General features: G+C 35.4%; 1 protein-coding gene across 2 annotated transcripts; it reads right to left on the bottom strand.

The window, feature by feature from the left end:
* Nucleotides 1–1427: 1427 nt before the first annotated feature.
* On the bottom strand, nucleotides 1428–6923 carry LOC306867867 (SLAM family member 9-like). Of its 2 annotated transcripts, none has more exons than XM_079413798.1 (6): nucleotides 6785–6923; nucleotides 5875–6210; nucleotides 5460–5747; nucleotides 5273–5383; nucleotides 4989–5053; nucleotides 1428–2456 (listed from the first exon to the last, which is right to left on the bottom strand). In XM_079413798.1, exons 1-6 carry the CDS (start codon nucleotides 6819–6821, stop codon nucleotides 2403–2405), a joined length of 891 nt encoding a protein of 296 aa, XP_079269924.1. In that variant the 5' UTR covers nucleotides 6822–6923; the 3' UTR covers nucleotides 1428–2402. The 2 variants fall into 2 exon arrangements, with proteins under 2 accessions (XP_079269924.1, XP_079269925.1); XM_079413799.1 differs by having other exon boundaries at nucleotides 2052–2456; nucleotides 5273–5365; nucleotides 6785–6904.
* Between the last annotated feature and the right edge of the window lie 8476 nt (nucleotides 6924–15399).

Below are 15399 nucleotides of genomic sequence, written 5' to 3'. Positions count from 1 at the left end.
TTGAGATGAGCTTTTGTTATTGACCAAATACTTATTTTCCACCATAATTTGCAAATAAATTCTTTAAAAATCATGTGATTTTCTGGATTTTTTTTTCTCATTTTGTCTCTCATAGATGATGAAAATTACAGGCCTCTCTCATCTTTTTAAGTGGGAGAACTTGTACAATTGGTGGCTGACTAAATACTTTTTTGCCCAACTCTACGTAGATATGCTGGGGCTAATTGAGAAAATATATTAAAATTAAACAAACAAATAAAATGTTAACAGACTAAACTATGACTGCATAACAAAGTATTGTGCAGTTAAATCTCAAAATCATTCATAGTCCTATAGAGGTGTGTTGCGTGGGAGTAACTTACATTTACATTTAGTCATTTGGCAGACGCTTTTATCCAAAGCGACTTACAATACAAAAAGCGATTCATCTTGAAGAGGCAATCAGAGGAAGTGCTCGTAACACCAAGTCTCAGTCATTGTTCGAATAAGTACAAGCTAGTAAGCGGAGAGAAAGATAGAGGGAAAGAGTTTTTTTTTTTCTTAAGCACAATGCTTTGACGTCGCAGTTGTGTTGCATTGTATTATATGGATCTGTCTGATTCTGAAGTGTACATAGTGTACTCGCTCTCTCTGTCAAAATTAAAGGGACGAGGATCTGTCTATATAAACTTCCCTCATTCACTTGAGGCAGTGGAGCAAACTTTAAAATGATTTCTGGGATTCCCCTAGAAGGTAGTGCTTAGGGAAGTTTGCAAATGTGTGTCTAGAAGTGAAACGGAAGGCACCCGTGAAGTCTTAAGGTGGGCTCTTTTGAGCAGTAAACAACCGACCACCAAAAGTACCCTAGTAGCCACAAAGCAAACCACTTAAACCTAATAAACCGCATATTTGTTAACTCTATTAATTCATCAAATAAAGTATTGTATAATGAATTTTAAACAATGGTTTTATGATTAACATCACCCCTTCAGACTTCATCAGCAGTTCCCTGGTTTGTTTTTCTCAGGTGACAATTCTTGAAGAACAGTTACAGATTTTCATCATCTCTCAAATCTTCATGTTTTTATCTGGATGTTAACACCATCAAGTTCCCTCAAGGTAAGATTTACTACATCTGTCTTTGACTCAACTTTATGGTGTTCAGTTAACTTTGTCCTCTTGAGTGCTAAAACAGTTCAGCTGCTAACCAAAAAAGAACTGTTGATTGCAAAATTAGCATTGTATTGTTCAGTTGAATTGTTGTATGAATTGAGTTTAATAAGCTTAATTGTGAACGATGTGTGCATTTTCTTATATCTTTGAGTGTTGCACAAATCCTTTGGGAAACTTGTGTAAGAATGAATTGGTGGAAAATAACATTGATTATTAAGAAATTTGCCAGTAGCAAGTCTTGAAACAGCTGATTCATTCAAACTGGCTGATTAATTCATGAGCGAAGCAAGTGACAGTTTTTATAAATGGGTGAATAACAGTTCATTTTCACAGTTCATCATGAATCATTGACAGATTGGATGTTTGTTAAAAACGCTGCATCATTCAAGAATTAATTTTTTTGGAAAACTGTTCTGCTTTGCTTAACTTTTGCTAGCAAAACTGGGCAAAAACTGTCAATAAGTATTAACTTATGGTTTACTGAACTGTTAAACCTGTTGTATATCAACAGTGTTTTTTTTTTTTTTTAGTTGCTTTCTGTAAAGTAGAAGTCAAACTGTGAGTATCATGAGCAGGAATGGAAAAAAACACCTTCAACCACACATTATTCATACAGACACACTCCTGACACCTCAGACGCACTCACAAACTGACATCAAAACACCAACGTCTAGCAGCAGATATGCTCGTGCAAAACATGTCTGTACAGAATGAAGCAGGGTTCACTTTGACTACTTTTGATGAGTATCTACGTTTTGCACTTGGAGATACACACACATACAAACCCATAAACACACATACGTTTGAGACTTTAAAGGCATAGTTTGCTTAAAAACTGAAATATATGTCATCACATGCTCACCCGTTCCAAACCCATAAAACTTTTGTTCATCTCCATAAGATACATGAAGGTGTGTTTAATATTCTCTCATCATTTTACATTATCCATTGAAAGTCCACACAACTAACCTCTTCAAGCTTCAAATAGTTTCTAAAGACATTGGGCTTTAATTCACATATATTTACTTTTTGAAGCTTCAAAATAGACTTTTAATGGATGGACCAAATAAAAAGATAATAGGACATTAAAAGTAACCTCATTTGTGTTAAGAAGTTGGGTTTGATATCATGTTGTCTATGTGAATTTTAATGAATGCATGTGGTGATTCTCACCAATCCCAAAACTTAACATCACAAAAGTTTAATTGAAAGTGACCACACAGCTGGATCTGGTACTTAAAAAAGTTTGATCATCCTCTTATGGCGACAGATGCATACTCTACGTGGGTCTCCTCTTTGATTTTCTGTAAAATAAATAAACAAATAAACATTACACACGATATAATAATAATAGTGCTGTCAAACGATTAATCGCGATTAATCGCATCCAAAATAAACGTTTTTGTTTACATAATATATGTGTGTGTACTGTGTATATTTATTATGTATATATAAATACACACACATACAGTATATATTTTGAAAATACTTACATTTATTTACATGTATATAATAAAATGTATATTATTTATATTACAGATAAATATATTTAATATATAAACATGACATAATCTTCTTAAATAAATGCATGTATGTGTGTGTATTTGTATCATAATAAATGTACACAGTACACACACATATATTATGTAAACAAAAACTTTTATTTTGGATGAGATTAATCGCGATTAATCGTTTGACAGCACTAAATAATAATAATAAAATTATAATAGTAGAAATGTGGCATCCAGAAAATGTTTGCCTTCCTATTACTGCTATGGTTATTTGAGCCAGATTGAGATCAGATTCTCAGTAGTGTTTTTTTTTTTTGCTTTTGCTTCAAGGCCTTTTTTTATGAATAGCTACTTCATGAGTTTTAAACCGTAATTACAAAAATTCTTACAATGAAAGCAAATTCAATGCCTTTAAGGGTCGGCTACAACAGCTTGTTGCAAGCAAGCTGTCTTCAAAGAGATACATTTGTATCCTTCTTTGTAACAAAAGAGTGCATATTTGAGCATGATTACCAACCTGGGAGTTACGACCCCCAGTAGGGGTCCCTAAAGATTTACAAGAAGTCACCAAGCTCACTCTAGTTTGAGGGTTGCAAATAGCGATATGATAAATTCTGTTTCTGTTTGTTTCGTGTGGGAAGCATGCAATCTGCGATCCCGTGCAGTTACTGACGCTCATGAAAGCGTGCACTGGTTTTTTTTTTTTCTTTCTTTCTTTTAGTTTCACTTTCGCGTTCAAAATCTATCACTTTCAGCAAGGCCTTGAATAAGATATTTTACATTCAAAAAATCTAAACAGTTTGGATAATAAGGTATCTAGAATTAATAACAATGCAGATAAAATACTATTTATCATTTTGACTTACAGTATATGAAGAGTTCAGATGCAAAAGCAGAAGTGCCATCTGAAATTTTTATCTAAAATGAGCATTTTTATCAGGCTCCCATGTTTAAGTTCAGTAAAAATTACTCTAATGGTAATGTATAGGTCATTTTCTATGCAATTAAAGTGAAATAACTGAACATAAATATAGGAGCCTGATAAAAATGCTCATTTTAGAAGAAAATTCCAGACGGCACTTTTGCTTTTTCATCTGAACTCTTCATATCTCTTTCCTTAAAAGTCTGAAATGTAAGGTTTATAAGTTTAATTATTTATTATTTTATTTTATTATTACATTATAATCGTTACATTTATTACAAACTTAACAAATTGTTTTTATTTTATTTATTTATTTATTTTAATAAAAATTGAATGTAAAAAAAAAAAAAAAAGTTTGGGAACTACTGCCTTAGAGTAATCATCATTAAACAGAAGGTGCGATAGTATTTTGTCCATCGGGAATTGATCAGATGATTGTGGTTTTCAATTGGTGCATTTCATTGACTGATATGTTATTGCCCAGATCCTCGAAAAGCTGTCAACTTTAATTTCTTGGTGAGTTAAGAGTAATAAGAGTAACAAGTAATGGTACTATTGTGAGTGCACAATGAACTGCACAGACCTAGCGGTATGCAAAAATATAAACGTGATGCAAGCTACAAAGAAAAATTCACAGTTTTTCCAAATGCATAAATAACAGCAGATGTGTGACCGTCTTTGAACAGACCTGTGAACCATTTTTTTTTATTGTGAAGTAGCATGTGGAATTTCACACTACAATCCTGCAACATGCAGAGTGCAAAAATCATAGCATCATTTAAACGTGTGACATTATAAACAAATTCTGTTACATGATACTATTGATATAAACTGTGTAAAAAATGAATACAACTAGAGTACTTATCAGATTAAAATGAAATAATAATATTGAAATAATAACAGAATGGAATATATATATATGATGTGTGATTTTGTTGTTGCAATAGCCAGTCTGTGCCAAATGTCTGCGGAAAAAAGAACCGTGTGAATGCAGCCGTGGCGCTAAAAAGCAGATCTGACTTTAATCATGTGATTTAAAAGCACTGTTTCTTGGATTGTTGTACAAACCATGAGAAATGTGTGCATCACTGTGACTTTCACTTTCTGAAGGCTTTACTTTCCTGTCAGAATGTTTCTGCTAACATAAACATGTACGTGTGTAATTTACTTGGGGGAAAAAAGTGCCTCTACTTATATTTTTGCTGAACTTGTTACCAAAATGGTACTAGTACATACAGTTCAGTGCATTATTCACATTTAATGACGATCTTATGGGTTTCATGCATATCTGATATGGTGCTGTTACGTGTGTAAGAATGTGATCGATCATTATACAGACAAAAACACAAGCGCTCACACATCTAAATGTGACTTGACACTGAGACTAAATACAGAGATCTTACCGATTGTGCGTTTCTTTTGTAGAATGCTGGCTCAGAATAAGTGATCATTTCTTCACAAGTCTGATCTGCAACAATAGATGCATTAAACAGTCAATCGTAACTGCTTATTTACAATATATGTATCATCAAATGTAAGCATTAATATTTATTTAAAAATATTAGAAAACTAGATGGCGTTACAACAAAATAATGAGTATAATAGTGACAATTTTGGCTATTAATGGAGTAAAATATTTAGAGTATATTTTCACATTTCTTGTTTAAAATCTGTAGGTAATACTTGCCTTCTCTGTCAATTTTTCTAAGTTTCTTGCAGATGCAATACATCACTACTGCAGCTACAATCAACAGAGATCCAGCAGCTGCAGAAATCGGCACTATATGAGATACAGAGTCTGGAGGATGAGAAGGAGAGTAAAGGAAAAACATTCATGTAAGTAAATGTGTACATTAATATGTGCGCTGCTTTACCTGAACATGTGTGACAGAGTTGATTGATGTCCAGATGTTGAGTCTGGTTGCTGATGGGATTGTTGAGCACACAGCTGTAGGTGTTTTTATCCTGATATTCCACCTCCAGAGGTAGAGAGAGACTGATGCTGAGATCAGACACACTGATGCTGGACAATAAACTGTTTCCTTTGTACCAGGAGAGAGTCACATCACTCACATTCAACACTGAACACATTAATGAACAATATGATGATGATGATGAACATTGTGAAGAGTTTCTGCTGATGACAGGAACAGGCAGACGAGCTGAAAACATGAGTTAAATAAAGAGAAATCTGAATAAATCTAATCATCATTCTTATTTTCACGTTAATGTTTTGAGAGAATGTTAAAATAAATATTTGAAGGGCAGGACAAATTATCTGATACTCACGATAGACAGAAACACTGAATGTTTTTGATGATGATGTTTTTCCAATTATCTTTACTTCATAGAGTCCAGCGTGTTCAGTTGTGATGTTTGTGATGGTCAGAGATCCAGTTTGATGATCCAGCTTCAGTCTGTCTCTGAATCTCCCATCATGAATATCAGATGTGGGGAGGATTTGCTTCTCTTTGTTCATTTTAGCTATGAGAGACGTTTCATTTCTAATAATCAACTGTATGTGGTCGTTTTCACATATTTCAGTAACATCATTGTGTAGTAGGACAGAATCTCCCTCCATCACTGACACTGACTCTATTTCATTTGTTTCAGCTCCAAACACACCTGAAAAACATGGACAGATAAAAGCTCCCTTTGCTTTATAAACCCTGAAATCAGCAGTAGTTTGCATTGTTTAAATATAAACTCAATACAGCAACAGGTACTGTATTTTAAATTAATCTGCTGTATAGTAAAATCCATGTGTAAAGTTACTTTTTTTAAAGAATGAATACATTACAATAATTACAACTGAATTCCTTCTTATAGAGAGAACAAGACGTAAATAGCTCCCTGCATTTGACTCCCTTTAATTCACTCAGGGTTTCCATATTTTTATCCATGCAGTGAATTTCCATGACTTCTGCATGTTTACCGCTGAAAATATTTCTTAGATATTGCTGGAGTGGATTATTTGCATTTATAATCCTTTAAACTAATAACAAAAGACACATGAGATTTGAAAACAGCTTAAGGTTTGGGTTTGTGAAATTTACAATCACCATTTGTTAAAATTATGTTTAAAAACTGAGACTTTAGCAGATGAAAATAATCTCATCTGAACGGTTGCTTTACCATGAAATGGAAAGTAGGCAATATTATAACATTTTATTCAGAAAACAAAACTTGCATAACTTACCGAGCAGGTGCCACCAGCTTAAACAGAACAAAAACATGTGAAATATTAAAAAAAATCAAAGTTCACTAAAAGGTATAATCTAATAAAACCATCTACTGAAAACTCTCAACCTGTTCATCTGGTCTGTAAATCCTCCCACAGCAGTATAAGACCCACCTATTTTACATGTCCATGCTCTGAACATGGTTTGGAGAAGAAGATATATATATATATATATATATATATATATATATATTGCATGTTGTTGTTTTGGAAGTACATTTCAAGTACATGGCAAACTGAAGCTGGATGTACATATATTTATAGTTTTAGTGCATGCAACACAGTTAAAACCATCTGCCATCTCACAGTATTCGTTTTACTGACGCTCATCTTCACAGTCAAACTGAAACCTACTGCGGTGCAAATTTTTCTTTCTTTTTTTAATTTATAATTTAGTTTGTAGGTCAGAGTGGACATTCAGCGTTTATAGGTGAATAGCGTCTTCCTGTCCTGCTGCTAGGTTCTTTGACTCTTTAATAATCAGACAAAAACCATGACGAGACACTTTGTTTCACACAGAGGGAGAGAAACAAAGGAAACACACTGATTCATTTGATCATATTTAATAAATCAAGTGTCGGTTCATGCAAGCCACATCAGTCAAACATTTGAGACTCTCAAAAATATCTTGTAATATGTTGTTTGGATGGTTTTATACAACCAATGCTACATGGATAGGCAGCCAGTTCTCATATGCAGTGAACAAAGCCTATGGTGTATATATATATATATATGGGGAGGGGACATAAATGGGTTTTATGATATGAAGTTGTAAAATACATCTATGAGACATGTAAGTTTGTCTGATGAGTGAAGTTGTGAATTGATGATTCATCTGTGTCTCTCACCTTCACAATCACCAGAACCACTTTAAGACCTTTAGTGTTACTGGTGATTATAATTGCATAATGCATTTTATTAGATTTTTGGGTTTTTGTCAACCATGTAAATTAAAAAAAGTTAGCATGCATTTTTAGTCAGTTTTCTGTTGAGCTCACAGTCCTATAGTGCTGTTTTAGCTGCTGTTGCTCAACCCACCAGAGGGCGCTATTTATTTGTCTCTTGCTTCCTTATTTGCAGCTGTTTCATGAACATTGGACTGAACTGTCAATCATGTGTGTGACGTCACAACGCTCGACCAATCAGCTGCCATGCAGGCAGAATAAAAGGCCCTGTTTACGTTGTTTGAGTGGAGTGAGTGAGCCATATTGGTGTCAGACCATGTTCAACTCTAGCCCTCAAGGTCCATTTTCATCCACAATTTAGCTCCAACCCTAATCAAACACTCCTGAACAAGCTAATCAATGTCTCTAGGATTACTAGAAAGTTACAGGCAGGTGAGTTTGATCAAGGTTGGAGCTACACTCTACAGGAAAATGGAACTTGAGAACCAAAGTTGAGAACCCCTGGTGTAGCCTACACCATCTTAGTGCGCTTGTGTAACACTTTCTGGTAATAATTAGCCAAGGTATCAAACACTGTGTGTACATTAGTGTAATCGGTTTTTAATCTACATTTTCTTTTTGGTAGTTAGTTTAGTTTTGGGTTAGTTGTGGAAATTGTTTGGATGTGAATGTTTTGACCGACACTCTTGTTTTCTATATTTGTATTTCTTTTATTTAGCCTATATTGTTTGTAAGTTATTCACACTGCAGTCTCACTAATATTAGGACATATGAGGCTCGTTTGAGATGAGCAAAATCTGTGCAGAACCTTTCACCGCAAGATGCATGCCGGTTAGAAATGTGACCGAGGGTAGTCTGCCTTGCTTTGATGTCATGCCGATGTTACATATGCCACAAATCTCAAGCGCAGTTGTTCTCTCCTCCAGATTTCACGTTTAGATTACTGCAACTCACTATATTACGGTATTTCAAAATCACAAATCACTCGCCTACAATTGGTTCAAAAAGCTGCTGCTAGATTTATTCAAAATAGTCGCAAATATGATCACATCACCCCTATACTGAGGGCCCGCCACTGGCTGTAAAATGATCTTATTGGTGTACAAATCTTTACATAACCAAGCCCCTAGCTATCTTTCAGAGCTGTTGCATTTTTATACTCCCACTAGAAGTCTAAGATCCAGTGATCAGAATCTCCTTTTAGTCCCTCTGTCCAGACTTAAACATAGAGGTCATCGAGCTTTCTCTGTGGTCGGGCCTCGGTTATGGAACAATCTGCCGCCTGAGATTAGAGTGGCATCTTCTCTATCCGTTTTTAAAAACACACTTGTTTGATCTGGCCTACTAATATTCCTTTCTTATTACTCTGTATTATGGTCTGGATTATTACTCTGTTTTAAGAATGTCTATTTGTCATTCCTCTTTGGTTTTTAATTTATATGTTGTATTATCTCTGTTTTATGTGTTTATGGTTTGATTTTTAATGTACAGCACTTTGGTCAGTCTTTTAAATGTGCTTGATAAATAAATGAACTTGAACTTGAAGTGTATGTGTATTAGTGTCTGTCTGTGAAGCTAGATGCGGAGAGAGAGCTCTAGGAGGAAATCGTCATTTGCCATCACCCTGATGTCCAAGGTAACAGATATATATCTCTGGAGAGACCTATTGCGTCTGACCTCTGATCAATTGTCACCAAAATAATCGTTAGAAGATATGCTTCGAGTTTTATGTCCATGTGTGGAGATTTTCTAAGTTTATCTACCAACCAGAATCTTGCTTATCTATGTATTGACGTAATCTCATACATTGAAGTGAATGTTCAGTTTATCAGTATATATTGTAATAAATATTTGAGAAATGATGTGTGTCTGTTGTATTAGTCTATAAGTGATAGTCAATGTAAAAATGTTTTAGGAGTGATTCAAAACCCACCAGATGGTGCCAATCAATACTATACATAAAAATGATGCCAGTATAAAGGTGTAAATGTGAGACAAAATTGATCTACTTACCTGCACGAGCTGGACAAAACCACTAGTTTCGAGACCTAGTGTGTTAAAAGAATGTTTAAAAGGTAACGTAAAGTATTCTGTGTTTAATTGAGTTTTTTAATTTTTATTATTGTTATAACACAATGCAATCCATATTCAATTCTATATTTATTTAACGAGGAGTAGACATCGATAGAGACAGAACACATTGAAGGGTGATATCAATTTTAATAGGCCCTAAAGTTCATTTCCATGTGCCATTAGGTTAAAAATAAATAAACAAACAAACAAACAAAAAAACAGAATAAATGTGACTAAGGAGCTACGACAAAACAGAGAGACGAAAAACATCCTTGCAGAGAATAAATGTGAACTAAGAGTTGTGAGTCAGGGGTCCGACAGATCAAACATTTATTTGAACTGATTTTTCATGGCGATGTTTGCATACACAGGTTCCTTTGATTTCTGCAAGGAAACACAAACTCAATCAGGAACCTGCTGATCATTAAAAAACATTTATAAAACATTGTAGAATTTTGAATCAAATTCACTCAGAATTAATATTAACTTGAGCACCAACATTTATAAGACATTATTAAAGGTGGGGTATGCATTTTTTCAAAAATGCTTTAGAAAACAAATTGGGCCGAGTACCAAAACAAACTTGTAGCCAGTCAGCAGCGAGGGGCGAGTCTACTCATGGTTACCAAGTCGGCTTATTATACGTCACTTTGGGCTTCTTTTTTTGTAAAGCTGCATGAAAAAATCCCTGGTCGGAGATTGCGGGTTTTTGAGCTTTTTAAAAAAATATGGATGGACATTGGACATTGTTTCAACATTGTTTCTTAATTTATGTTTGCGTATTCTCCAGTGCATTGATTGATACTCTGTCTGCTCGCAGTTAACAGCCAACCAGTGCAATAATATAAGTGCCGTAGCACAATTTGCCAAATGTTCAGCCCCCTCATTAAAGAAAAATCACATTCAAAAGGAAGGCGTGTGACGCTGTAATCCAAGCGATGATAGAAATAGATGTAGAGGAGTGGGATGACTTTCTTTTAGCCTCATTTTTACAATGTTTTTGTAATGTATTAATTATCACGGGTTGTAATAAAAAACAAGTAGCCATATCCTAATACTAAGAGTAAATACATTTGGTTTGAATAGCTTGGTATGACAAGATGTCTTAAAATGTATTTAAACTCAGACAACATTATTAAATTACCTTTTGACTTCATGAATACACATAAATGACAGCTTAATGATTTTTAAATATTCTTAATAATATTATATAATATTTCTTATATATATATACTGTATATAGTGTAATTTATAATTTAACTTAATATTTTTTTTATATTTTTCTATAATATTTATTTGCCGTTTTGTTTTCTATGTCAATTATTTGATAGTTGTGTATACATTATTTTATTTTAAATGGTAGAAAAAACTGTTTTTGACTGTTTCCCCTCTGTACATGGCTGTGGGGACAAGCAGTTTTGTGGTGCTTGGAATTCTTTATAATTAATTACAAAAAATATTGCCACATTGATTGCTCAAGAAGGTATAATTATTCAAATAACACATTGTTTCATTTTTAAAATAAAAACAAAAAATGTAACCAAGTGTAAAATGAAAATGATTTGAAATTTGTGTCAATATGCCATAAATAGAACGCGGCAGCAGTTTACTATCAGGGATTTGTCATGCCACACCGCGCTCGTGTCCGGGATAGACGGTGTTACGATAAGGCAAAAGAACAGGACCTGTGTAAATATCGGATCAGCTTTCCAGCACTGGAGAGAACTCAAGGAGCGGGAAAGCCTGCGATCGGGTGCTGAGGTTGCTTTGTTTCTTCTCTAGGGGAGTAACATTGGTTTTGCTGTGTTTCACAGGACTAATCGCTGCCATACGTATATGTGGGGCGGTGCTATCAAAATAGGGGCGAGACCCTTTTGGGGTAGGGGCGTGTTTGTTTTGGTGATTTCAAATGTCAATATTGGCTACCAGAAATCACTTACCCCACCTTTAATGTTTGTGCAAAAAAAATAAAAATCTTGACTGATCATGGTTTCAGTATTTTAACATCTTCATTAACTTATGCATTCTTTAATGATCACTGACATTTACTTGATGAATAGGCCTATTTTTTTATCTGTAGGACAGCATGTATGTGTTCTAGTAGTAACCATAACAAATATAAAGACACAAATATAAGAGAGGCTGCTAACTGCAGGGCCAATGGGTGGAGTTAGAGGTGGAGCTAGACTAAGCTAGACTAAGTATATGGATACACGAGTGTGTATCCATATACAATTTTGTTTAGCTAAGCTTAAGAGGATTTTCCATTCCACTTCGTTACTTTTCCATTGTTTTTCTATGTTATTTATCATTATTATATGCAGCTATGTTGCTTTGGGTGTACAATGTTGCCATGTCCACTTATTATAAGCATCTTTCAGAATCCTATTTTGGGTACGACCAATCATTCACTGAAGTAACAACATAGAAAACTGTTTTTGGTGGTAAATAAAAAGCAGATGAGCATTTTGAGGCACAAATTTCTCATCAAGTCTCCCCAACCCCGACAAACACGGAGGTCTACCGTTTTAACCCGCAATGAAGATAAACGTATTTTCTTCCGGGAAACACAAAAGGTGTTGGAAAACAGATGCAATGAAAGTTAATGGCAAGTGAGGCTGACGTGCTGTGAGTAGGCTACTGTGAGCAAATTAAGACTATTTTTATTTTTGCATGAACTAAAACTTGTACGTAATAATTTCTGCGTGATAATAAATATAGCTTTGTGCAAATTAATTTGAGGAAATACTGTTAATATTTACAGGTGCATACAGTAGTTTAAATAGCATAAAACATGCTTTTTTCCCCCTACTGAAGATAATATGATCAAGCCTGACCACCCTATCTGTTCACTGACTTTCATATTACACAGAGCATCTCAATCATCAAGCTTTAATCAGACTGCAACATCGTCTTGCAATGACCTTACCGTTTTTTGTGGTTTCGGTTTAGGCAGTGTTGAATCATTTCCGTATATCTCGTTGATCACGACTGCATTAACATTAATCACAGCCATGTTAAAAGCTTTCAATTTTATATTTAAATGTATGCCTTAAAAGAGATAAATATTTCAACACATGCATTAATTACTTGCATTTCTGACTTATACTTCTACGTTTCCGGCAGAAACAGTACATCACGAGGGCAGCTACAATCAAAAGAGATCCAGCAGCAGTAGAGATCAGCAGTATGTGCAGTAAAGGGAGGCCCTGATCTGTAATGAACAAAATGAGCCATAAGAGTGACTGAATCTGTCCGTCCGATCTACAACGAACACTATGAAACATCAGCTGAGTAAATCAACGTTAATGTCAGCTCTGCTGTACCTGAACATGTGTGACAGAGTTGAGTGATGTCCAGATGTTGAGTCTGGTTTCTGATGGGATTGTTGAGCACACAGCTGTAGGTGTTTTTATCCTGATATTCCACCTCCAGAGGTAGAGAGAGACTGATGCTGAGATCAGACACACTGATGCTGGACAATAAACTGTTTTCTTTGTACCAGGAGAGAGTCACATGACCAACATTCAACACTGAACACACCAGTGAACAATATGATGATGATGATGATGATGATGAAGAACATTGTGAAGAGTTACTGCTGATGACAGGAACAGGCAGACGAGCTGAAAACATGAGAGAATAGCCAAAAAACTGGGTAAATCTAGTCAACAAACCTATTTTTGGTGTAGCGTGTTGACAGTCAGTGAGTATTTCTGCCAATTCAAAGTACAAAATTAAGTTATATCCTAGTTTCAGTAAATGCTACCAGGTAAACTCACTTAACAGAATATCTTGCATTGAAGGTCATCACAAATGATTGCTACTCACAATAGACAGAAACACTGAATGAATGTGATGACAGTTCCTCTCCAGTAATTTCTAGTTTATAATCTCCTTCATGTTGAGTTGTGATGTTTGTGATGGTCAGAGATCCAGTTTGATTGTCCAGCTTCAGTCTGTCTCTGAATCTCCCATCAGGACCATCAAATGTAGTTAAGATTTGCTGTTGTTTTTTAATTTTAGCTATAAGAGACTTTTCAGCTCCAAATTCCCACAGTATGTCATCAGCTTCATGTACTTCAGTAACATTAGTTTTTAAAGTGAGCGAATCTCCCTCCATCACTGACACTGACTCACCGAACACATCTGATGAACAGATTTTACACAGATTAAGGCCTCTGGTGGTCTACAAAGCCTGAAATCATCTGTAGTTTGTAACTAAATGTGAATTGAAAAACAGAACAGAAAAGCAGAACATTCTGCTAGCTACAGCACACCGTATGAAGCTATAAAGTCAGCTATAACATGAAAAATTAATCTTGATATTGTCAATGCCTTTGTATGTTATGTATGGGACATTTATATTAGTAAGAGAATAAGTAAGAATAAGTCGTGACGTATTGTCAAGTATGGTGACCCATACTCGAAATTGGTGCTCTGCGTTTAACCCATCCAAGTGCACACACACAGCAGTGAACAAATGCACACACACACACACACACACACACACACCGTGAACACACACCCGGAGCAGTGGGCAGCCATGCTGCGGCGCCCGGGGAGCAATTGGGGGTTCGGTGCCTTGCTCAAGGGCACCTCAGTCGTGGTATTGAGGGTGGAGAGAGCGCTGTACATTCACTCACCCCACCTACAATCCCTGCCGGCCGGGGACTCGAACCCGCAACCTTTCGATTACGAGTCCGACTCTCTAACCATTAGGCCACGACTTCCCCTGGTTACTACCTAAGTATTTTAAAAATAAATTTCCCGACAGGATGTGCATTTGTAAACCATGAAATTGAAGTTACCTTCACTATACCAAATTCCATTATTTTCCATGACTGTTAACACCTGTGAAGAACGTTAATGATATTTAGCCAAAAACACATATTTACAACTTACCAATCGGATGCCACCAGCACAAACAGAACAAAACGAGCATGTGGAACATTTTCTTTAGTTGTTCAGTTGTGAAAAGTCTGATCTAAAACACTTGAGCTGTTCATCTGGTGTGTGAATCCTCCCACGTCAGTGTTTGACCCTCCTATAGTGGCTGAAATGCACAAGCTCTTTGCAAATGACATATGGTTATGTATAAATGCTTGTCTTATCATTTAACGCTTAACGTTTTCAAAAGAAGATGAATGTTCGTAACTCAACAGTTGCTGATAGCCATCAACTACAGGAGTCAATGCGACCAACAACTTTTGAGTTACCAATATTCTTCCAAATATATATTTGTTGTGTTTAACAGAAGACAGAAGTTAATGCAGGTTTGGAACAAAATGAGAGTGAATAAATGATGACATTTTTTTTCTTAATTTTTGAGTAAACTATTAGCCTACCATCTACATCTGAGTCAAACTGAAACCTTCTGCGGTCTTTGGAAATGTGGTTTGATATGTTGGGTGAGCAAGCAGCTCGTAGGTGAGAGTGACCATGTAGTGTGTGTGTATGTTTAGTTTGTAGGTGAAGAGTTTATTCCTGTCCTGCTTCCTAGATCTCACAGCTGATGCCCCTCACACAACAGCTTTAGAGTCAAATAAAATATTGAATTCACCAAAAACTATCAAATCTGAGTCACAGGTCTAG

This window comes from Barbus barbus (assembly GCF_936440315.1).
Source record: "Barbus barbus genome assembly, chromosome: 49".
NCBI classification, from domain to species: Eukaryota; Metazoa; Chordata; class Actinopteri; order Cypriniformes; family Cyprinidae; genus Barbus; species Barbus barbus.
Note: the sequence above shows the minus strand (reverse complement) of the source record. Positions and strands in the feature narration are given on the sequence as shown.

What these genes read in the sequence shown, in the direction of transcription:
- LOC306867867 (XM_079413798.1), bottom strand. Translation starts at nt 6,821, where the DNA reads ATGTTTTTGTTCTGTTTAAGCTGGTGGCACCTGCTCG. An exon ending in ATTCAGTGTTTCTGTCTATC is followed by an intron (nt 5,748 to 5,874) that starts GTGAGTATCAGA and finishes TCATGTTTTCAG; the next exon opens with CTCGTCTGCCTGTTCCTGTC. An exon ending in TAGAAAAATTGACAGAGAAG is followed by an intron (nt 5,054 to 5,272) that starts GCAAGTATTACC and finishes CTATTGTTGCAG; the next exon opens with ATCAGACTTGTGAAGAAATG.